Below are 23,988 nucleotides of genomic sequence, written 5' to 3'. Positions count from 1 at the left end.
AGGGACTTATGTTCTAACTCCTATCTGGTTCAGTTTTTTATAAATTCCTGAAAGTATTTCTTTTGCAGTGACAGTCTGGAAAGAAAGCTTCATTTGCTCCTTCACAAATCCACTAATTGAATTATCTTTAAATGAAAATAGAGTTGACCCTGGAACAACATGAGGTTTAGGGGCGCCACCGACCCCCCCCCACCCCCATGAAGTTGAATATCCTTGTATGACATTTGACTTCCCCAAAACTTAACTACCAATAGCCTACTGTTGACCAAAAGCCTTACCGGCACCATAAATAGTCAATTAACACATATTTTGCATTTTTCACATGTTATATTCTCACAATAAAGTAAGCTACAGAAAAGAAGAAAAAGTTATTAAGAAAATCATAAGGCAGAAAAAATACATTTACCGTATTGTACTGTGTTTATACTGTAAGTTCACATCATCTGTTAACAAGATGAAAAAAATCCTCGTAAAAGTGGACCCACTCAGTTCAAACCCATATTGTTCAAGGGTCAGTTGTATTCAAAATGCATAAATATTCATCTGATTTTCAAAGAATGTGTGGACTTGTTTTAAAAGTAAATGTTTAAGCTGAATGTACCATAACATCTAACTTTAAATCGTACTGACAGATGATAATTTTGTATAAACTGACTAAAGTGAAATATTCCAAGCCCTAACAGAGGACATAGTCTGTAAGGGAATAATACTCAAATGCATATACCTTTTGTTCCCCTCCTTTGTAATGAGATTAAATGTTCACAAATGACATTTCCTATTTTGCTAATACGGAAAGACTGGGCCAGTTCCATGACACTTGTTCCTATAGCACTACATATATATAAGTTGGAGCTATTAAGTAAAAAAGTTAATGGCACATATGGAAGGTGAGAAAGAAGGCGTGTCCCCCACGAAAAGCCTCATGAGGTAGATCCTGTTATTTTCCTAATATCAAAAAGTGAAGGAAAATTTGGTTTAGGAATGAAAGTCGACTTCTGTCAACATTGGTGTGCCATCTCGTCGCAAATTAATTCAAAATGAGCAAAGATGTATCTATTTCACATTTAAATTAAATTAGTCGAGTCACAGTGCTATTCTCCTTTGAGATTTTTTTTTCATTGCTCTAAATTTGCCTTATGTTATTTTGTTCTAAGTGCCATCATATGAAATCTTACCTCATGAAAAATGAGCCTCTGAATGTAGAAGGATTCGTTTTGTCATAGGAGATTTTTTTTTCCTAATGTTTTCTTCACACACACAAAAAAAAATCTAGTATCTTTGTGTTATTTTCTAATGTTCATGACATAGTAGAACAACGACAGAAATTAAAGCAAAATTATTTTCTGTGTGATATTTTGGTAGCGTAAGTATAGATAGCTACAGTAATATGACAGCTGCAATGTATACTCATAACATAAGAAGTATCATATTATTAAAACTTTCAAGGGTGATAAGCATTACCCTTAAATTTTGAAAGCAGAAATCTTCAGTAGCATTTTTAGGAACAGCACATAAATGGTATAAAGAAAGGGTAGATATACTCCGTGGAAAACTTAAACAATTGCAGATTTAAGCAGTAGAAACAGTGGTGCACTTTCATTTGTTTCCTTATTTATTCATTCCCACAAAGGATTTGAACACGTAAGGAACATTATGCTATCAAAGATTTTTCGAATCCTCTCGTGTGTGATGTACTCAGGCATACGTTGGGTTGTGACAGATATGAAGAAGAGTTAGTGGAAGAAGCAAACTGAATAGCCTGCATTTTCAGAAGCATGATTTATATTGGTGACAATATTGACACGAGAATTCTGTTAGGACATCAATAAAGTTGACACATTTTTAATTCTGATGAAAATAACCTGAGGCGTTCTGTGGCTGCACTGAAAGATGCTGTTGGTTCCCAAAACACATCAGACCCCTTTCAGATACAAGCCTTCACACATTTTACCCTGGAATAATGCTTCCCATTGCACAAATGACTTCACGGGAAAAATACCACTTGTCGTCAATACCTAGCCCACGTGTTTCCTCTTCTGTGAAGACTTCCTGAGCAGATAAGGTGAAATTGGCTGCACAGTCTGATGGGCGCTGGGGGAAAAAAAGGGGTAAATAAATATTTTAGCAGTTCCTAAAATATTTTATGTCTGCAAATATACATCTATGTTCCAGTAGAACAAATACGTGTTCATGAGGTTTAGAATCTAGAATGTTGTTTAGTAGAGATCATTTCCCCATTGGGCATGTATATCTGTGTCACTAACCTACCAAACTATGTGACCTGAAAGTTATGAGACCGAATGCTTTATTAACTATGAAATACGCATTCATTCATTCATTTATTTGAGCTCATCTACTCAGTAAATAAACGTCACCATCTAAACAGATTCTAGTTTCCTAAATCACTTGAGTAATAACAACTGAACCTTGAAATAAGTATGATTCCATAAATAAACCTTTAATATATATTATGCTTTACAAGGAAAAATACCATAATCCTGTCCATAACACAGCAAAGTTTACTGTTCTCTGTGCGTTGGTGAAGAAAGGGGCTTGAGGATGGTCTCAAAGAAATTAATCATTTAGAGAATAACTACTGCACCGGCTTACTCTTCCTCAATTGTCCTTCAAGCAGTTGATTTTAGTAGTTACAGTATAAACTCAATGTACGTGTCCATCTGCTTTGCAGATTTCAAAAAAGCAGTTTTGTACAGCGTTCGAAATGGTACATTTTTCAAGACTTACCTAAGGAACCTCATTAGTATTTTGAAAAGAAACGGATATACATATGTTTCGCATAAGTATATGATGTCAGTTGATCTAGAATTTTTCTTTGGAAAGTATGCTTTTATTAATGAAGTGGAACGCCCCATTTCATACCAGTAATCAGCACCTAAGTCCAACTTAAAAAAAAAAAAGAAAATGCCTAGTGTGAATAAAAAAAAATGGTAAGCAGTCTAATACATTCTCTTTTATCATAAAGTGGTGAACTAGAAACTAACACATAATGTCATAGTTATATGTACTTACTAGCAGAGAGATTAGTTTTCAGATATAGTGAAAACAGTGTATTTAAGTATTTCCTTTAAGAGAATCCAAGATCTTATTTGCCTAAAATTTTAAACATGAAAATTAAAAAAAAAACAACCAAAAGACAAATGTGTGACATCTAGTGAAACGCCTACTGATTTCTCAATTAGATACAATAATGAACAGTGGAAAGAATATAATGCTCGAATTGAAGAAACTAGGCTCACTTAATTATCTGTACTAGTTGTGCAACCTTAGGCAAAGCCACTTAACTTCTCAGGATGTCAGGTCTCTTATTTGTAAAATGTAGCAGATATTTTATTTGAAGCAGATAAAATCTAAAGCCATCTCTCACTCTAAAATTGTAATATTACTTTGAAAACAGGCATTCGGTTTACATGTACTTGTGCCTCCTAAATTTTTCTGTGCAGACGTAAATCGTATATTTCACCCTACCTAAATTATGGTGAAGTAGCTTAGTGGATTACTAAATGTGCGATAGAAGAGACATGCAGAAGAAGAAAAATTCAAATACTGTAGAAGAGGATATTAGGTATCCAGACTCTAGTGAAATTTCTTTTAAGTTATTTTGTGAAGTAAAGCACAATTGCAAGTATTGTACCCAGGGAGAGAGCTAATGAAGCCAGGGTCAATGGTTCAATTCCCATATGCGCCGTTAGCTTTGTTTCATTCGATTATCAAAGACCCTCTTAACCCTAACTCACCATCCTTCAAGTTCATACTGGTGGTTACAAAGGAAATTTGGCGAGACTGTTTGGATGGGTAGGCAAAAATCTATCCCCTCTGCTAGAAAAATAACTCCAAGGTCAAGCCCTAGTGATATGACGTCATCCACATATGGCCAGATGGAATTATCATTAGGATTGTTATTAGTTATCAGGACCATCATATTTTGGTGGCAGTACAGCATCATGGTTAAAAGGGTAATCTCTGGAACCAGACTGCCCAGGTTTCAATTTGCACTCTGCCACCTACTAGCAGGACTTGGGCAAGTCATTTAACTCTTCGAGCCTTATTTTCCTCATTTTTAAAATAAGTATTGCGATAGCACCTTTATAGGGTGATTGTGAGGAACGGATGAGTTACATTCTGACACATGTTTAGGACTCAGCAAATGCTTTTATCATTGCTATCTTTCCATTGTCTTGGTCATGGGGACTATTTAGCACGTGCCGAAAAAGCACATGCATTACTTTCCTGGGTGGCTTAAAATAACAGATTTATTTTCTCACAGTTCTGGGGGCTAAAGGTCCAAGGTGGAGGTGTTGTCAGGGCTAAGCTTCTTCCAGGGGCTCTAAAGAAAAACTGTCCCTTGACTCTTCCAACTGCTAGTGGTCCAAGTTGTTCCTTGGTTTGTGGCAGTGTAACTGTTATTTCTTCCCCGTCTTCACATGTCCCTATTGTGTCTGTGTCTCTGTATCAGAATTGCCCTCTCCTTTCACTTATTTTACTATAAGACCCGGTCTTATATAACATAATATACTATACTATAACATAATATAATATAATACTGGGTCTTATATTAATGTTTGCTCCAAAAGATGCATTAGAGCTGATTGTCCGGCTAGGTCTTATTTTTGGGGAAACGGTACATTTTACAATGCAAGTGTACAATGCATTGGATTTCAGGCTCTCCCAAATCCAACATGAGCTCATCTGAACTTGATTACATCTACAAATAGCTTATTTCCAAATAATATCATGTCAGCAAGTTCTGAGAGTTAGGACTTAAACGTATTTTTTTGGAAGGACATAATTCAAACCACTACAGCATACAAAGCAGAAGAGAGGAAGGAAAGGAGGGAGGGAGGGAGAAAGAATGGAAGAAAAAATAAAAACACAAAGAAAGGTGGTACAGCAGAGAGGTGTACATCTGATTCTAGTACTTATTTAGGGGAGATGGATAAATACCTCCAAAGAAATTACAAGTTATTCCCTGTAGCTATAATAACAGGGACATTTTTAAATGTGGCAGAAGCAGAGCCTTGCACAGTATCTTGGGGTCATGAGTAAGAAACGAGGTAAGGCGAGCCAGCTTCTACACAGGTGGTAGCCAAATGCTTTGAAAATCCTTGACATAACTTGGGTCAAATTATTTAACTCAGTCCTGCAAATGGTACTCTCCCCTTGTCATGACTAATAACTTGTGGCTTATTGAGACAAATTCCATGGGTGCTGCATTGGATGTGAAGTGTCCTTTGATGATCTCTTAAACCCAAATTGGGTAGTGATGACCTGAGGCCAGTGTTTGTTCTGAGTAATGAATGCCACCCGGGGATGGGCCTGTGTTGTGCAATGTGTTAAAGCAAGTTTCTTTGTCTTACCTGCTGTCCAGTCAAAGCTTGACTCTGTCTCTCGATAGCGTCTTCCTGCCCAGTTTGGAACCAAACAGAAAAGCCAGTTAGTCTTCTGCCTGACTGGCAAAAGGGTTGACGAATGGGTGGCTTTGCTCTATCATCGATTTAATATATGACTTGGAAAGTCCTCATTATATTGCACCACTGTGTCCAGTTTCCTCCTCCTGCAAAGCAGCATTCAGTTTTCACTGTATTGACTCAAGTGTGTTCACACGATGTCAAAATACAGCTCACTGGAGCAGAATTCTCAGTGAGGGAATGTTGTATACCGTGGTCACAGTTACAGTTTAATTTAAGGGTTTATCTGTCTGCCAATGAGATTTGGGGAAAGAGACATAGATATAGGAAGCAAATGGTGATGAGCGATTCCGATATTTGAAAATAGATGAGTTTCCCAAAAGAAGAGCATGAAACTCTCTGGATCAAATTCAGATAGAAAGCTGGCAGGTTGCCACATTTGTAATTGCATCTTGAATTGAGCTGTAATCTTCCCCACTTCTGAAAACAATAAGGAGAAAACAACAGACCACATTTGTTTTAAATAGCAGTCTTTGCTTAGTGTTCCTAGTAAAATAGTTTCCTGATACTTTAGTTTAGGCTTGAGAGTTACAAAAATAATGATAGTGTGTTTCCCCCAAAATAAGACCTTACTGAACAATCAGCTCTAATGCGTCTTTTGGAGCGAAAATTAATATATGACCCGGTCTTATTTTACTATAAGACCGGGTCTTATATAACATAATATACTATACTATAACATAATATAATATAATACTGGGTCTTATATTAATGTTTGCTCCAAAAGATGCATTAGAGCTGATTGTCCGGCTAGGTCTTATTTTTGGGGAAATGGTACATTTTAGTGTAGGGAGGAAAATTAAGATGATCTATCTTATGGGGGGAATTATGCATTTTGTGGAAGGGGAAAAAAATCCTTTATTTTGTGAGGGAACAGGAAATTATGTGTTTTGTTTCCTATAAAAGAGAAATTTATATGTGACTTTTTCAAAAACCTTTTAGGTTTACATCGTACGAGTATAAAGTCTTTGTACACAACAGCGTGGGCTTTACACCAAGCCAAGGAGTGACAGTGACGACATTAGCTGGTCATCCGGAGAGGGGAGCCAGTCTCACTGCAGTTGTTCTTAACCACACGGCCATAGACGTGAGATGGGACAAACCCAGTAAGTAAGCTTCTCGTGTCTTCATTTCTCCTTAGAGTATTGCTACCAGAATCAACCTAAAATGGATATGTTAAACAGGAAAAGCAACAAAAAGCTGAGGCCCCTGTGCTCGCCTTCCTCAGAGGCAGACTCCCTCTCCTACTTCTCCATCCTCCTTGAGCCTTCCCTCCCTTCTTCCATGTCTTTTGGATCGGGAAGGTAGTTTCTGTGACACTAGCCGTTGCAATAGGAACATGCGTGTATTAATTTGAACCAACGTAATATTGTGCACTTTTCTGTAGAGTGCTGTGCCCGGTCTCTTAACTCATCACTTATTAGCAAGGACCGTTTACTAGGATTGCAGCAAGGGGAGGAGTTTTTCTGAGGGAACCATCTTCAGCACTGGTTGTAGACATAACTTCAATTGAGACAGGAGAGCGCAGCCTGGCCGTAGCCACACCAGGGGCCCCTTCCGGACGCCTCTTTACACGTGGTGAGGAGAGTTCACAGATGGAGCTCATCTCTCCCGGCACTGTAGAAAACACACGAACTGAAATTTCAGCTCCAGTTGGTAGGTAGCACAGCGTTTAACAGCTGATCGGTTAATTTTTAGTGATCCCTTATCACAGTCAGGAAAAACAACAGCGGATCTGTCATGAAAATAGGTACTGTAATGGGTCTCATAAGCATCTCTTGAGATCTGGAAAACAGTTGAAACAAAAGCTTGCTAGAATATTACCAAAGACTGAGAAATCTCTGACTTGGATATCAAAATAAAATTAAAATATTTGTTGAATGAAAGAAAACTGTACCCACTTAGATAACCATCTACTACTATTATATAAAACAATGTAAATTACTCCTGGTTAGGCCACAGACACCACGTGATTTTGATCCAGAGTTTGAGTTTTGTTACAAGAACAAAGGGAAATCCTTCCTATTTCATTTTGGAATATCTGAATGAACTTGCCTGAATGTTATGTTATGTGAATGGTGAATTAAAACCAGTCTTAGGTGACCTTAATTGTAAATTAAAGTTAGTGCTGGTTACGTTGATGTATGTTGCCACTAAATAACCCATTTTTATAGAAGACTATCACTCTGGGGGGTTTTATAAGGTTGCAGGTTTCTAATGATCAATGTCATGTCTACTGGGGTTTCTTAGACCATTTAAATGGATGGATACCATTTAATTGATGCTATGATTACCCTCTGAGACACCTCTGGGAAAAATACAAAGTTTTTATCTGGAGATGGATTTTTATGTACAGTATAATACATTTTCACTCATCTTCCTCTTCCTTTCTTTGTCACCCTTACCACCTGATCCATCTTAAAAGCCATTCATAAAGGCGGACTCACTCTCGCTCGGCCGCCACGTGAATGCTTCCGTTAAGATCCCACTGCTGAATTCTCACCAATATCGGTCCTTTATGTTATAATTGCATGCCTGAAGTAAGCTTGCTTATAAAAACTGACAAACCTAATAGATGTGAAGCAGCTCACTGAAGTTTCATTACTTTGATAATCTGAACCTCTGACCTTCGGGATGTAGGTAATGCAATCTGCCGTTATTTCCCTTCGTACCTTAGGCATTTTTCAGATCACTATTTGTGAGCACGAAGGTTAAGTCTTCGAAGAGGATTGGGACTGCAAAAGCTTGTTGCGTAATCATTTTCTCTCCTCGTGCAACCTGCTCTCCTAAGGATTAGGTTGGTGCAAAAGTAATTGTGGTTTAAAAGGTTAAAAATAATTGCGAAAACCGCAATTACTTTTGTGCCAGCCTAATAAATTAACTAGTCAGTCCTCTATGAAAGGGTAACCTATGTTTTGCAATATTAACTTAAATTGTTTTCTTGATTTGTAAGATTAAATTGGCTCATTGTCTAACATGTTAAAAGGCACAAAACTATAGATTGAAAGTCACATGAATAAACTTATAAATATTTACTTACTAAAAATTGCCTTTCAACAAAACCATAAAATGTATTTATTAAAACATACTAGTATTTCTTAACTATGACCCTCCATGTGTACACACCGTTTTGATAGCACGATATTTGTGGCAGACTTTACCAATCACAGATTAACAGGGATAGGTTATTGAAAATTTTAGAAGCTGCCATCGTAAACCTTTGCGTCAGTGTGTGTGTCATGTCACCTAAAAGCACCCCTGCATTTCCTCCGTGCAGTTTTAGGGTGGATAGAGCAAGCTAGCAGCAGCACATGTGCCGTGCTGACGTCCGCCATCCTCCACGCATTGTTTTGCCTACAGTGTTTGAAATAGTATTTTGCCAACACTTAATAATCAGAAGATTTCACATAATGATGAGGATTTGGGGGTTGATTTGAAAAATCAAATGATTGGGTGAAACTGTTCCCGCATTACTCTAGGGAAAATATCGGCTGGCAGTGAGTGGTGGCTTCTTCAGATCACACACTCCCTACCTGCCTGGTCCCTAGAGATGTCAGGTTCTTATCCCTGCTTTCTATAATAGAATCAAATATTTCGGCCTCAACGAAAAACCATGAAGATAATGCAAGAGATCACATTTCTAGAAGGGGTACAAAAACACCCGCCCTTAAATTATTGATACAATCATCAGAAAAGCACGATGGCACTTCCCAAAGGCCGACTTAGGGCTGAGGTGGCCCGTTTTCAGCTACTTCTCATGCCTTTTGCCTTAATGGTCATTAGACTTTGTCAAAAGTGATTTAATATGATTCATCTCGTTGGTACTGCTCGTTCTAAACTAAACAGTGAAGTGAGGAAATGCCCACGAGGGAGTGCAGTGGAAAGGTAGCACTCTTCCGAGGTCTCCTCACCAACGAGGTCAGCGACAGAAAGAGAAGAGCAGGAAGACACTGGAGGGAGTGAGGGGAAAGTATTGACAAAGAGGAAATGAAAGACATGGAAATGTTGCCCCCTTACCATCTGACAGGAGCTCAGCCCAGGCTTCAGGTGTGCACATCCCCTCTCATGTAATCTTCCTTATCTGCCTCTCTCCTTCCTTTTTCTGCCATCGTCCCTCCTTCTCTTTTTCTCTTCTGTCTTTCTCCTTCCTTTTCCTTTCCTTTCCTGTCCTTTCCTTTCTCTTCCTTTCCTTTCCTTCCATACACATTTACTTACGACATTTATTTTCCCCTGTGCACGGGAAATACTGCAATTAATGGCATAACTCCTGCCATTGTAATATCTCAGCAAGTTCTCTTGAAAATGAGTGAAGTATGAAGGCATCACCATTAAAAGAGCAAACTTAAACCCACACAGACAGCATCTGCCTCATCTCGATGTCTCAATCAGAAACCACCAGATTTTGTGGCGAGAAGAATTTCTGACTTTGTCGGAATGTATCCCGCTCATGTGGCAATTTATAGAAATAATTCCACATCTCACCTGTTCAGGAAAGCACTCACCACAGCTGGCGCACCTGATCCTCTGGTCCCCTTCCCGTAACTCCAGTTATCAAAGCAAATCGACTCTGTTGGCCGTTCCCCCGGCAGCCCTCCTGTTCACTTGTGCACCTGCTGTCGTCTGACCTTATACGCTAATGACATGGGCCTCTTGAAGTTATCATCACTTAATGACCCCATGCAGTGGTCTTTTCTCAGTGCCACCCTCTGTTTCTCTGTGGCAGTGGACACTGCAAATGACCCCTCCTGACTGAAACACTCCCTCCTTTCTCACCAGCTACTCCTTCTCCTCATCCCCTAAATAAAGACTTCTCCAAGTTCTTTCCTGAGTATTCTTTCACACTCCAACTCTCCTGTTGGTGATTCCATTTTTATCATTGTTTCAAATTCTCCTAACCCAAGAAATGACATAACTTTATGAAGTAATATGAATGGATGACGTAAATAATAGGCTTTGGGATCCGAGAGACTTAACTTTGAATCCCAGTTCCAGTATTTTCTAGCACTAGGACCTAAAACACGCCGCTTGGCTTCACTAAATCCTAGTTTCCCGATCCAAATTATGAAGAGAATAATAATAACTGTCTTAAAATGTTATAATAATCATTACATGAAATAATGCCTGTGTAGCACTTAGTAATCATTCACTATTGGTATAAACTATGACTCTGTCTCTAAAATGTGCACAGTGCTTTCAAGAGCAGTTTTATAAAACATGAAAAAAATTGGGAAAGCATTTCTCATAAAAGTTAAGAACATGCTCTCACAAGGCATTCTGGTAAAAGCATTTCTACAGTGAGTTGAAGATAGATAAAGAATATACGTCGCTGTGTAATTACCTGACTATTGCATGGTACTACTCTCCCCTATTCCTTTTAGTGGTGATGCCGTGCCCTTGTCCCCCACCACCATGTTGACCAATCTAGCGATTATGTTTACCCGCCTCCCTTGCAGTTAGTCGTGGCCACGTGACGGTGCCTGTACCAATAGAATGCGAAAGGAAATGACGTGTGTCTCTGCGGGTCATAGCCATATGACATAGAGCATGTACCTATCTGTTCTCGCTTCATATTTCCCCGGAATGTGGGGATGGCACTGTTCTCAGTTTCAACTCTGTAGGCATGGACCGCACTCTAGATGCCCAAAACCACGTAAGGGAAAGAACCTAGGTTCTTGAGCGGCCACAGGGAACACAATTGGATTCATAGACTTTGGAGCTATCATGTGAGAGGCAAATTAACATCAGTTTCCTTTAAGTCACTTTATTTAGTTTACTAACTCAGTCCCTGTGTGTCTATATCAATTCACTTAAAGCGCAGAAATGACCTATCCTGTGTTCATTACCAAATATAGCATGATGAATAATTAACACATCTCATATACAACTTCCTTTAAATACAGTCTTCTCTGGCAGGCTATTTATAGGCGCTGGGACATAATGCAAGATGAAAGTAGTTGGGCGGTGGGGTGGGGAAGTGCAAAAATACAGTAATTTGTATTTGATGCTTAAATCAGAAAGAATACATGAGATGTCTTGTTGGGAAAATAGGGAGCCCGGCTTGGATCATTGCCTGAGAGAATCTTCCCACGTTGTCATACAAGCAGTTTTGCCTTCAGGCAGAGGAAGGGTTTTCTCAAGAAGTATTTTCTATATGCTCAAAATTTTCCAAGAAGCACTGAGTAGATGGCACAGGGCCCTGCACTATAGAACTTTGAAAATTAGACTCTAATTTGAGGATCTCTGAGCAAGATAGACATGTCTATCATCAAATAACCTTAATAGAATCCTTCTGGGTTTTTACATTTGAATAAAATTACCTCCCAATGAGGCTGCTAATGACAGATAACTGAAGAATGCAATCCTAGACAAATCAATTAGGAGACCTATTGAATGGAATGGTTTCCTTAATTTCTTGAGATCAGGGTCACACACATTTTTGTAAAGGGCCACGTAGTAAATACTTGAGCTTTTGCAGGCTGTATACAGTCTTTATAGCAACTACTCTGCATCACCATTATAACACGGAAACAGTAGTAGAGGACGCTTAAACACAAGCATGGCTGTGATCCAATAAAAATTTATATGGACACTGAGAATTGCTTTTCATATCATTTTCACATGTCACAAAATACTATTCTTCTGCTTTTTTCCCCAACCTTTTAATAATGTAAGAACCATTCTTAGCTTGCAGGTTATATAAAAACAGGTGGCAGGCCAGATTTGGCCTGCAGGCCAGATTTTGTTCACAGACTACAGTTTGCTGACCCCTGATCTAGATGTTAAAGATCTAGAGGATGCAATTAATATTGATTATAATCTCTAAAAATAATCCAATAGCCTGCGAGGCGCATAATCCAGTTGCTGTTGCAAGAAGACTTTCAACTATACCCTCTAACAACTGTTTTAAATTACTTGGGAATTCATTGTAAAAGAGAGGAGCCTGTTCTATATTTAAGGATTTGCTACAGCTCAGACCACATTTCTGACCAGTATATGGAAATCACCACCAAAAATGGCACTTGATAGCAAAGACTGTGCCAGAGGTTATACTCTTCTTCAAGTCACTCAGGCTGACTGATGTGCTACAGTTAGAACAATACCTCCTCAAATATTATGAAGTCTGTAAAATATGGGTCACGTATAATAGAATCAGAATATCGGAGAGAATGTTTCCTGATCTACACATATTTAACATAATCTCATGGGAGAGCCTCACACAGTGATATCAGATTATCTAACACTAACTCAGCTGTTCACACTTTAATTTCTGGGTAGCTACAAAAACACTTCAAACTCAAGAAGACTTAAATAAAACAACTTTGAAAGCCTCCTTCCCTTGATTATTGCTATGTGTTCTATCTTCTTTAATGGGATTCACACAGAAACCAAACCCCCAAATCTGATCTATTAACTCTTCTGTATTGTTTTCTAAACTCTTAAGGGTCACCTAAGGACCTACGCTCCTTTCATCTATGGATCCACTATTCCCTGGATCCTTCTCCACCTGGGGAAATTAGAAACAATCAGAGATGGTCAATTGCTCTATAATACCTTACGCCCAGACTGGCACAAACTGGTCATATGAACTCACCCAGATATAAGGGGCCCCAAAAATGTAGTAGCTGTTTGACAAGAGAAAAACATGGGTGTTGGTGAATGCTAGGAACCTTTGCCATAACTTTTATCTTCTGTAGTGGTTTTGAAAGTTGAATTGCTTTTTATCCCATTAATGCCACTAGTGGTTAGTAATATCTTTTTCTGTTTTTCCATGGTTTTCTTTTTTATGTATGATAAAGAATTTGGTGTGTTGTTACTGTTTTTGCCCTTCTCGCCCACTATTTTCAATGTTTAGTTTAAAAAATAGTGTATAATTATTTTTACATGATTGCTTTCCCTAAATAGTTTCGAGGTTTGTCATCAATTCTTAACCTTCCCCAATCTTGAGTTCTAGATCTTTCTTCATCTTTCAGTCTTCTGGATAACAATTATTGGTACATTTTTATCATTGAAGTTAAAAAAAAGTAAATAAATTAGTTACATATTCTCTTAATTTTTGCCTAAATAAGAAAGTATTTCTGTTGTCTTTACTCATTTTCTTATTTTTTACCCATGCAAGTCTTTTTGTTGCAGTTACACATAAATAATGCCTTGGATGTATATTAAATTTTTGTACCAAAATATTTTCCCTCAAAGCTTGCTTAAATTGCTCCATTGTCCTCTAACATTTGACGTTCCAGATGAGAAGTCGGAAATGTGCCTGAATTTTTCTCCTTTATAGATGATCTTTTAATTTTTAGTTTACCTTTGAAATGTCATAATATTCCATGATATGTCTGTGTTTTGATATGTTGTTATTATTTTGGCCAAACTGCATTAATCTATTTAATTTATAGACATAATCCTTCCTATTGGGTAGGGTCTTATGGGGTATTTTCTATTCATGATTATTTATTCCATTCATTTTTTTTTTTAGTTAATTAGCTTTTTATTGTTTTTATCTTAATATCTATAATATTGACATTTATTGATTTCTTCTTAGTCATTTTCCTCTTTATTATTTCCTGTTGTACATTTCTAACTCTGTTCTTTTGGGTTTTCAATGTAGATTTTAATTCTGTCATTGCTTTTTATGTTTCCTTGCTTTCTTTTTTATTTAAGCGAGATCACTTAATATCTCCACCTTCATGTCTGTCTTTTCATAATTGCAGGCACTTCTTTGATTGAGCCTTCTTTTTCATAACAGGAATGTCCCTTTTGTTATTTTTAAGAACACCGTGCAAATGCCTTTTAAAACTTCTATCTCTTTCTTATGGAAGATAAATACAAAAACAATTCTGTGTCCGAAGGTTGTAGACTACGTTTCCTTCATGTTTTCCTGTTTCAAAAAAGAAAAATACAGTTGACCCTTGAATAATGCAAAGGTTAGAGGTACCAACCCCTACACAGTTGAAACTCTGCATGTAACTTTTGATAACACCAGAACTTCACTATGTTTGTCCGTTTGTATGTGGAGGGGATTGGTACCAGCATCACCGGTGGATATCAAAATCTGAGGATACTCAAATCCCTGATATAAATATAAAATTACATAGAACAATGCATATAGTTGGCCCTCCTCATCCATCGTGTATTCCCAAACGTGGGTTCCTGACCTTGAATAGAAAATACTGTTTTCAGTCCAGGGTGGTTGAATCCACAGAGGTGGAATCTGGGACATGGAGGGACAATTATGTATTTATTGAAAAATATCTGCATATAAGTGGACCCGTGAAGTTCAAGTTTGTATTGTTCAAGGTTCAACTGTACATTTAGGCCCAGCTTTTACCAATACAGGGGAGGGTGAAATTTACTTAGCTCTTCATACCAGCTATTTCAGTTCTAACAGCATTCCTCTCTCAGAGGGAAACTCAAGGTCTGTGCGGGCCTGTTGAACTGAGGGTGTATCTTCTATTTCTTAGATGGTTTGCTAACTTAGGTAGAACCCACTGAAGTTTAAAATCCTTGTGTGAACAATGAAATAGTTCCTATGCATGCACCGCTCATAAGATGACTCGAGATATGAAGATGTAGTGTATTTCCACAATGTTTTTTTTTCCCGTTTTGGACTCTGCACCATGATGGTTAAATGAATGAAGAAATGGTGAAGCCGATATTAGTGAGAGGCAGGACAGTTTGGCACTTGTTGCCCAGATCTACTTCCTGTTTCTGGTCCTCTCTGTTAAGGAGTAAGACATAACCAAAGGGGCTGAATCACCATCATTCCCTAATGTCTTTGGAACAATAGATTCTGTTCTGTTTCAGAGGGCTTGAGCTATGGTACGTGACTAAGAGTGGGTAGTTAGTGGAATTTCATCCAGATGTTGACAGACGATCTTTGCTCATCTTAAACTTGTGGTGCTAGTTTCAATACTTTCAATGTACATAAGTAAGTGCATTACTTGGAACTTGATAGAAGAGAGAGAGAGATCAGGCACGTTTAATAACCCAGGTAAAATCCATATATGCTTGTAAGTGGAGTTTGAAAGCATTTCATTAATGTTATATCTTTAGGGCTTGAATTTCTAACTAGACTGCTCCTTTAAGTGAAGCTACAACGTGAACTTTAAATCTTGTACTGTGTCTGTTATATCTGGGCTGCCACAGACTGAGTGTTACTATACTGTAAGCCAGTAGAAACTAGTTCTGATGACAGATGGATCTTTCACTCTCATAGCACCAGAGGTTTTGCTATACATTTGGGAAAATACTGATGGACATGAATAGCCAGTTACCGCCGGTACATAATAACGACCTCATTACTGAAGGTGCTTACATTTTGTGACATCAGAGAAGAGAAACATCTCAATCCCCCTAGTTTTCCAAATTAATTGCTGAAGATCTCTTACTATAAACTCTTTCAACTCTGCTGACTAGAGATGAGGTCAAAGCAGTAGTGTGCTCAGGAAACAAACAAAAAACAACAAAAAAAAACAGTATTTAGTTGTTATTCAAGACCCCCGAGATCTTAATGAAAAAGTGGTTCTGAAAAGAAAGTCATGTCTTGGCCACCGTAAAGCTGCAATGAACATCAGAGCACATATATCTTACGGATAAATGTTTTCATATTTTTTAGGTAGATATCCAGGAGAGGGATTGCTGGGTCACTTGTTAATTCTATTCTTAATTTTTTGAGGAACCTCCACACTGCCTTCTATAGCAGCTGCACCAATCTGCATTCCTACCAACAGTGTATAAGAGTTTTGTTTTTTTTCTCCACAGCCTCTCCAACACTTTGTTACTATGTGTCTTGTTGATGATAGCCAATCTAACTGGGGTGAGGTGATATCTCATTGTGGTTTTAATTTGCATTCCTCTGATGATTAGTGATGTTGAGCATTTTTTCATATGTCTGTTGGCCATTTGTACATACAAATTTCTCTTTGGAGAAATGTTGATGGATGCTTGGATAAAAAAAGATGTGGTATATATACACAATGGAATACTACTCTGCCATAAGAAAAGATGAAATAGGACCATTTGCGACAACATGGATGGAACTTAAGATTATTATGCTAAGTGAAATAAGTCAGATGGAAACAGTTGAGAACCATATGATCTCACTGATATGTAGTATATAAAACTGAAAACAACAAATTAACAAAACAAACAAATGAAACAAAAACTCGTAGACAGAGACAATAGTTTAGTGGTTACCAGAGGGTAAGGGAGGAGAGGAGGGTGGGACATGAGAGTAATACATGACGATGGAAGGAGAACTGACTCTGGCTGGTGAACACACAATGTGATGTATAGATGAAGTGTTACAGCATTATACACATGAAACCTATGTAACGTTACTAAAAATTGTCTCCCCGATAAACTTTAATTAAGAAATTAAATAGCAACGAATGAAAGTCATATAGTGCCCAGAGAGATTTCTTTTACATGGTCCTATGCTAGGATCTCACGTATTAGAGGGCACTGCACTTCAATAACCATCAAAAGAAATGCCACGTTTTCCTCCCAGTCCTTGATTAGTGCTGCTGACTGTCTTGACATACACCTTTACATACAAAATTAGGAGGCTTGTCAACCAGTGGTCCAGGACGCCAACCCTAACACAAACCGAAGTAATAGTTCTTGCATAAGATCATTGCAAATACTATTCATGGAAGCACAGCGGTGTGCTGCTTCCCACCAGAAAATATGGCTGCCTTGCAACTTGTATTTAAAGTTTCACTGTAGGAAGTTAATGAAACGCAGAACTTAGGGCAAGAATGGAGAAACTGGGTAGAAGAGGAAAAAGAAAATAGTAGACTAGCCTTTGCAAGGATGAAGGTTGAGGAATTGATGAGTTATCCTTGTGAGACAGTGATTGATTGATTCCGGCATTCTTTAACAGCTTATCTACATCACAGAGACACAATGACGGGACTAGGAGAAAAGAATGAAAGCCTTGATAAAAATTCAAATATTATGCTAGTATCCTACTGAGTGAATCCTTAAGGAGAACGCACTGTATCACTGCTACATCGAGAGTGTACATAACAGGATATCTGTCTACACATGCTTCTAGGTATCATTTAGCAGATTTTGTTAGCAGGTTAAAAAGCCTCTCAAGTTTTAGGATCTGTGTCAGAAAATGCCCTTATTTGTAGTAGTGTAGGTAGTCTCTCGAGGATTATGTTACTTAAGAACCATTGTTCCATGCGTTGCATATTTTTATTTTACTCTTACTTTCCTCTCACTATTATTATATCAAACTTTTCAACATTAGTTGAATAATTCTAAGTAGCATAGCTGAAATATTTAAAGGGAATTTATAAGTTTATTTTACCTTATCCGATAAAGGTAAGACTATGCAATTCATTATGAGATGGGGGAAAACAATCAACTTTGTTAACAAAATACAGCACCACCATAAAGGTTCCACAAGCTTTCCTTTTTCCAATTATAGGAGTAGCTAATGATAGACTTTATTCTCTGTCTTTTTATCCCCTGAAGCCTCTTTAGATCAGTCACACTTACGTTGTCCTGTGTTTATTGTTAACAGCTTTTCAAGACCTACAAGGTGATGTTGAATATTATATGCTTTTCTGGAGTTCCACTACCTCGAATGAATCTCTCAAAATCCCCCCCGATGTAAATTCTCATGTCATTGGCCACTTAAATCCAAGCACGGAGTACCAGATTTTCATCTCTGTCTTCAATGGAGTCCAGAGCATCGGCAGTGAAGTACTGCACGCAACCACGTGCGACGGGGGTGAGTCCACGGGATACTCAGCTTCAGAGATGCGCCTGGGATTGATTGATTCTTGCTGAGGTTGAGATCAGTCATCCCTCCATTATAAAATTTCCGGTGTTGGAGGGAGGGGAGGGTCAGGGCTAAAATGCTTAAGTGCTTGCTGTCATCAAGTGGCGGATCAATAAGTGGGCCCATAGAGACAGCAGCACAAGGCTCTAATAATGGGATATTAGCCCAGTTTGTTCCTGTTCTTTGCAGTGTCTGCTTAGTTTGGAGCTGACTTCGCATCAATAAATGGTGACATTTAGAAACATTTTTTTTTTTTAAAGATTTGCTCTCAGAAGCAGTATGCTTTTCAAAACGACAGCCAAGCCCAGCGAGGGCCTTCCCTGAGTCACCAGAAATGGTAGGTGGAAGTTCAGCCACTGAGAAAAATTGCCTGTGACTCATTTCTAAGCCAGTTAGCAAGGGGGAGGAAGCAAGGGAAGCAACTTGTGAATCTGAAATGAGTTTGGAATGGTCTTTCTAATCTTTTTGGCTTTATAAAGTCTCATTATAAACATTATAATATCATTACCTCCCAAGCAAGTGTTCCAGGTCATTAGCAGAGCACTCTAAGTGTGGCACCCATTTTCCTTTGTGGTGCCAAAGGTCGACACCTTTTGTTTATAAAATAGAATGGATCACAAGGACAATTTTTCAACTAGTTAATATGGGTTCTTAAGATAAAAATAGGTCTTTGCATAGTTATTTCTGACATGCTTGAATAATTGTGTAATTTAACGCCAAGCAAGATTTTTTTCTACTGTTAGATTTCATCATTACCTATGGTAATCAACATTCAGAATCATTTACATAATGACAATATTGCATTATTGCTTCATATTGCTTGAGTTACAAGCTAGTAAAGTCAAATGATTTTTCACGTTCCACCAGCCTCGATGTATTTGAGTTTTATTTTTTGCTTAAGGAGCAAATTTTCTTTTGTTTTTTTCTCCCCCTGGGAGATACAGAGTGAAAGGATGAGAAAAGAGACAAATAATAGATATGTGTTAGTGGTGCAGATGGGTGAATAATTTATCATCATATCCCACTGGTCACAGAGTACTGAAGAGTAACACTATGCTGGTGGTATAAAGCATTTTACCACCAATTCTTAGGGTTTCTAACTGAGAGTATAATAAGCCAATTTACAGAGGACTACAGCCTGTGCTAACTTCATCAGAGGAAAGCAGATAAGCAACGGACCCTTCGCTAAACCGAAATACTAATCTGCATTTAGTTTCATAAGTGCTTTTTCAGAGACAGCTGGAGTTTATTCAGTTTCTTTCTTTAATTCTAGAGCCTCGGGGCATTCTTCCTCCAGAGGTTGTCATCATCAACAGTACAGCTGTACGTGTCATCTGGACATCTCCTTCAAACCCAAATGGTGTTGTCAGTGAATATTCTGTCTATGTAAATAAGAAGCTCTACAAGACTGGAATGAATGTGCCTGGGTCTTTCATTCTACGAGAACTATCTCCCTTTACTATCTATGACATTCAGGTTAGAACATTGTTTCTTGATAGTTAAGTTTATGAGTATGTTCAGTAAAACATGTCAGGTTATATAACTCTAGGTGGGTACCTTCCATGTTGGTTACAGATTATTTATTTGGTGGGGAAGGGAGAGAAAAAGAGTGAAATTGATCACGAGGAAATCTGTGTGCTGTGGGCAAACATGGGAGTCTCTGGAGAGAAGGTAATGGTCATATGGAAAACGATGGTGACGAGGATGATGATAATATTCTCCCTGGCAAAATGAAGCAAATCATGCATTTGCAATAAGTCTTGCCAAACAGTTTGTCTTTTTCCTGCTTTTTTACTGGTAAGAATAAGCCTACGATTATAAAGACATTCTTTCTATTCCTGCTTCTGCTATTTACTAATAATTTAATAACTGTAGGGAAGTTATTAACCTACTAAGTGTCAGTGATCTCTTTTGTAAAGGCAGTGGACTAGGTGACCTAAAGCATTCTGTCCACCTCCAGTATTCTGTGATTCTGAATGCAATGAGAAAACATAAATGGATATCTGGCAGACAAAGACATAGTAAAAGATTTTTCTCTAAGGAGAAAAGAAATATATCTGTTCATCATTCATCACTTGCTCGATGGCCCTCACCTATATGAGAGCAGTTGTATTTAAACATTTGTCTCTTGGGCTTCTCAGAGACCCTGAGGAAGTCAGTGCAACCTGCCCTAGGAAAATAGGTACGTACTTACACGAGACAAGTGAGCATGCAATTTCAGAGAGTGCGTTGGCCATCTGAGGCCCAACTTACAGACCTCTTCAAGCTCAGCTAACCTTAAAAGGAGAAAAAATACAGGGAATACCTTATAAGGCATTTAAAACAAGGAACTTATCCTGAAGGAAGTGGAAATCTTGTTAGAGTGCTAGGCTATGAAAGTTAGCAAAGCCACATGTGGAAATTATTGATACAAACAGAGTGTTTCAGAAGCTCAGAGTTTAAAGAGAAATGCTGCAATGTAGTACATTTTTTAATAAACTATGCTACTTCTAAAATTGATGAGAGCTCTATAAATAGTTTTCAGAAGATATTAAGCATAGAGATTTTATTTGACCACAGAAACTTTTTCCTGGGTCTGTTCACTAAGTGCTACCTTTTTCATTTTCTCATCACCTTCTTTCCCCAAATGTGATGGTGAAAATACATAATCACCTGACTGTAACCAGTGTGTTAGCCTCTTCCACTAGCAGGCCTGGCTTCTTAAGAAAACAGAATAAAAAGATGTGTGATGATCAAAGAAGACAGGTACATTGATAATTTTTCATTACACTCCATGATTTTCATTAACCCGCCCGAGTTATCTTGGCATGGAAGATGTGGACTAATGTTTATGTCCATGGTCCTTAGTCCATGTATGCATATACGTCATAGGTCAAATTAGAAAACGAACAAACAAACAAAGCAAACAATACATTCAAATAATTAAAAACATAGCTGTGTGAACAGGTTACCATAGGAAGGAGGATTTGCCGTATTATCCTCTTTGGGGCACCGGTGGACAAACAGAGCCCTCCAAAGACAGCTGATTTGTTTGCTTTATCAGGAATTGTGGTACAACCTGGAGCTGAGACCACTGAGTGCTGTGCAAGAGCTGACATTTAAATATTTCAGGCATATTCTACTGTGAAAGGCTTTTCTCATAGCTACTCGTTTGAGTCAGTGAGGAGAGTGCATTTTGATCAGATTTGGGACATGGAACCAGGTGAGGGGACAATTAACATCAAGTACTTAAATTTTCTTATTAGTGATGAAGATATTCTTAGTATTGGTGACTGTATTCTTGTGAAGTTCTTCATAGTACAGGCACATAGACTTGAAATAGTTGTTGCATCACAGGAAATTTGAATATCAAATTTTAATAATTTTCATTTATGATGTCAAAGACAGTTTAGCTCCATTTAAAATATGCGCTTAATTTTTATGCCTACTACTTTAGAGTTAAATGTATGCTACCCCCCCCCTTGTAAAATAGCCATTGATTTTAAAGCAGACATGTAGATGCACCAAAAAATGTACTTTTTTGAATGTATCCATTTACATATCCCTTTTTTTTTAAATTTATTGGGGTGACAATTGTTAGTAAAATTACATAGATTTCAGGTGTGCAATTCTGTATCACATCATCCCTAAATCACACTGTGTGTTCACCACCCAGAGTCAGCTCCCCTTCCATCACCATACATTTGATCCCCCTCACCCTCATCCCCCACCCCCCAACCCCTTTACCTTCTGGTAACCACCAAATTACATTCCCCAGATTAATTTTCAAACCCGTGGCCATCCTGTGGTCACCGACTGCCCTCCAATCCCCTCACCTTCCCCCCCACCCCCCACCCCTCCCACCCATCTAGCAACCCTCAGTTTTTCCTCTTTGTCTCCAAAACTGTTTCTGATTAGTTCATTCTCTTATTCTTTTCTTTAGAATCCGCATATAAGTGAGATTATATGGTATTTGTCTTTCTCTGTCTGACTTATTTCGCTTAACATACACAATAGCTAAGACATGGAAACAACCAAAATGCCCATCGGTAGATGACTGGATTAAGAAACTGTGGTACATTTATACAATGGAGTATTACGCAGCCATAAAGAAGAAAGAAATCTTACCATTTGCAACAACATGGATGGACCTAGAGTACATATCCCTTTTTAAAGAGAGTGATAATTTCAATTTTTGATTCAGTTTTATCTTTCTTGTCAATGTAAACCATTATATTTGTGTTTCATTCATATGACATACACTGTTGCTGTAGCCCCAGAAATATGCCACAAAGAAGGAGGTGGGATATTACATTAGTAAGAATGAGAAAAATATTGACACATTTCTCCAAAGTCAAAATGAAAACTTCCTGGAGAATCATTTGAATACACCTAAGTGGTTTAGAACTTAAAGTTATGCTTAAGGTTTAGGTGATAAGGAAGTAAGTTATAGTAAAGCTCAAGTCAGATACCTCACATCTCAGCAGCTTGAATCGTATTCCCTTATTTCTCTGCCCTCCCATTTTCAAACGTAGGAAAATGGAATTGTGAGGACTCAGTGAACGTGTTGGTGCAAGTACCCATTGTAATCTTTGGTACATATTCTTTACACAATAAATTCAGTTGAGGTGATTTCAAGTTATCTCACTATGCATCAAGTCAGATATTTTCTAATGTGTATGAAGTTTTATTGTCATTAATTCTATTACCAGCCAATATATTTTAAGTTCATCTGCCTTTAAGTTACTCAAGATTTAATTGGACATACTTGGAGTGGAGAACCTTGATACTGTTTAAATAAATATCTATTAAATATTACCTCAGAATTCTATTTGACATAGACAGATAACACAACTTATACAGCATTAGACAAATATGCCTCCACTCCCATTTAGGTGCAAACTGCCCTAAGAATAAGATGGCATGGCCACTAAAAACAGTGGAGATCACTTTTGTCTTTCCTCAAATGAAAAGTGGAAATTCAGAGAAGTACTTAGCTTAAAAGCTCTGTTGGTGTTTAAGTTTCATCAGTACCTAATATAAACCCTCTGTTTATATTAGATGCTGAAATTCAGTTAGCGCTGGAAAATAGTACAGGTCCACTTTGGTTTATGCTTTAACTGAGAGCAGAATGATATCGCTTTGTGGATGTTCCTCTAGCAGTCTTTTGTACCTGCATTACTCTCTCCTCCCTCTTATTCAATGTGTTCTTTTGTGTGTTACTAATGTTCGATGAACCCGGTTTCTAATCTATCATTATTCTACCCTCCTCAGTTTTTATTCAGATGAGGTGGTAGATTTAGGGGCGAATGGTAATTTTCTGCGGCGATTACGGTAAAAATACAATTGCAGCTGGAACAAATGGATATAAAATAACTCAGCCATATTGGAAGGTTTCTCGAGCCCTCATTTTTCTTCCATTAGACATTAGCATTTAGGCCATTTGCTGGAAAGTGTCAAGACTTCCAGAAGATAGCATTATTACACTGCCTGGTTATAGACCTAGAGAGTGGTATACAGCGATAATTATTGCGCTTGCAAACTGTCACCCAGACATCTTCCATTCCTTAACTGTGCTCCAAATAGATTAATATGTCTGTCTGAATGGTTGGAACCAGAGACTACACATCACTATTTTCATCACCAAATCAATTGTCCTGAGCCCATTTCTGCACTCTATTCTGAGCTTGTCCCACTGGAGTCAGTTAACATCAAAAATTAATATTTAAT

At 37.9% G+C, this 23,988-nt stretch overlaps 1 protein-coding gene across 1 annotated transcript in view; it reads left to right on the top strand.

Annotated features, from left to right (window-relative positions):
• Positions 1-23,988, top strand: part of USH2A (usherin) — a 559,517-nt gene that overhangs the window by 383,078 nt on the left and 152,451 nt on the right. The window contains exons 43-45 of the mRNA XM_033099662.1: positions 6,429-6,592; positions 18,019-18,228; positions 19,553-19,755. Coding sequence (XP_032955553.1) covers positions 6,429-6,592; positions 18,019-18,228; positions 19,553-19,755 — 577 coding nt within the window. The remainder of the gene's footprint in view (positions 1-6,428; positions 6,593-18,018; positions 18,229-19,552; positions 19,756-23,988) is intronic.

This window comes from Rhinolophus ferrumequinum, chromosome 27 (genome assembly GCF_004115265.2).
Source record: "Rhinolophus ferrumequinum isolate MPI-CBG mRhiFer1 chromosome 27, mRhiFer1_v1.p, whole genome shotgun sequence".
In the NCBI taxonomy this organism is placed as follows: domain Eukaryota; kingdom Metazoa; phylum Chordata; class Mammalia; order Chiroptera; family Rhinolophidae; genus Rhinolophus; species Rhinolophus ferrumequinum.
Note: the sequence above shows the minus strand (reverse complement) of the source record. Positions and strands in the feature narration are given on the sequence as shown.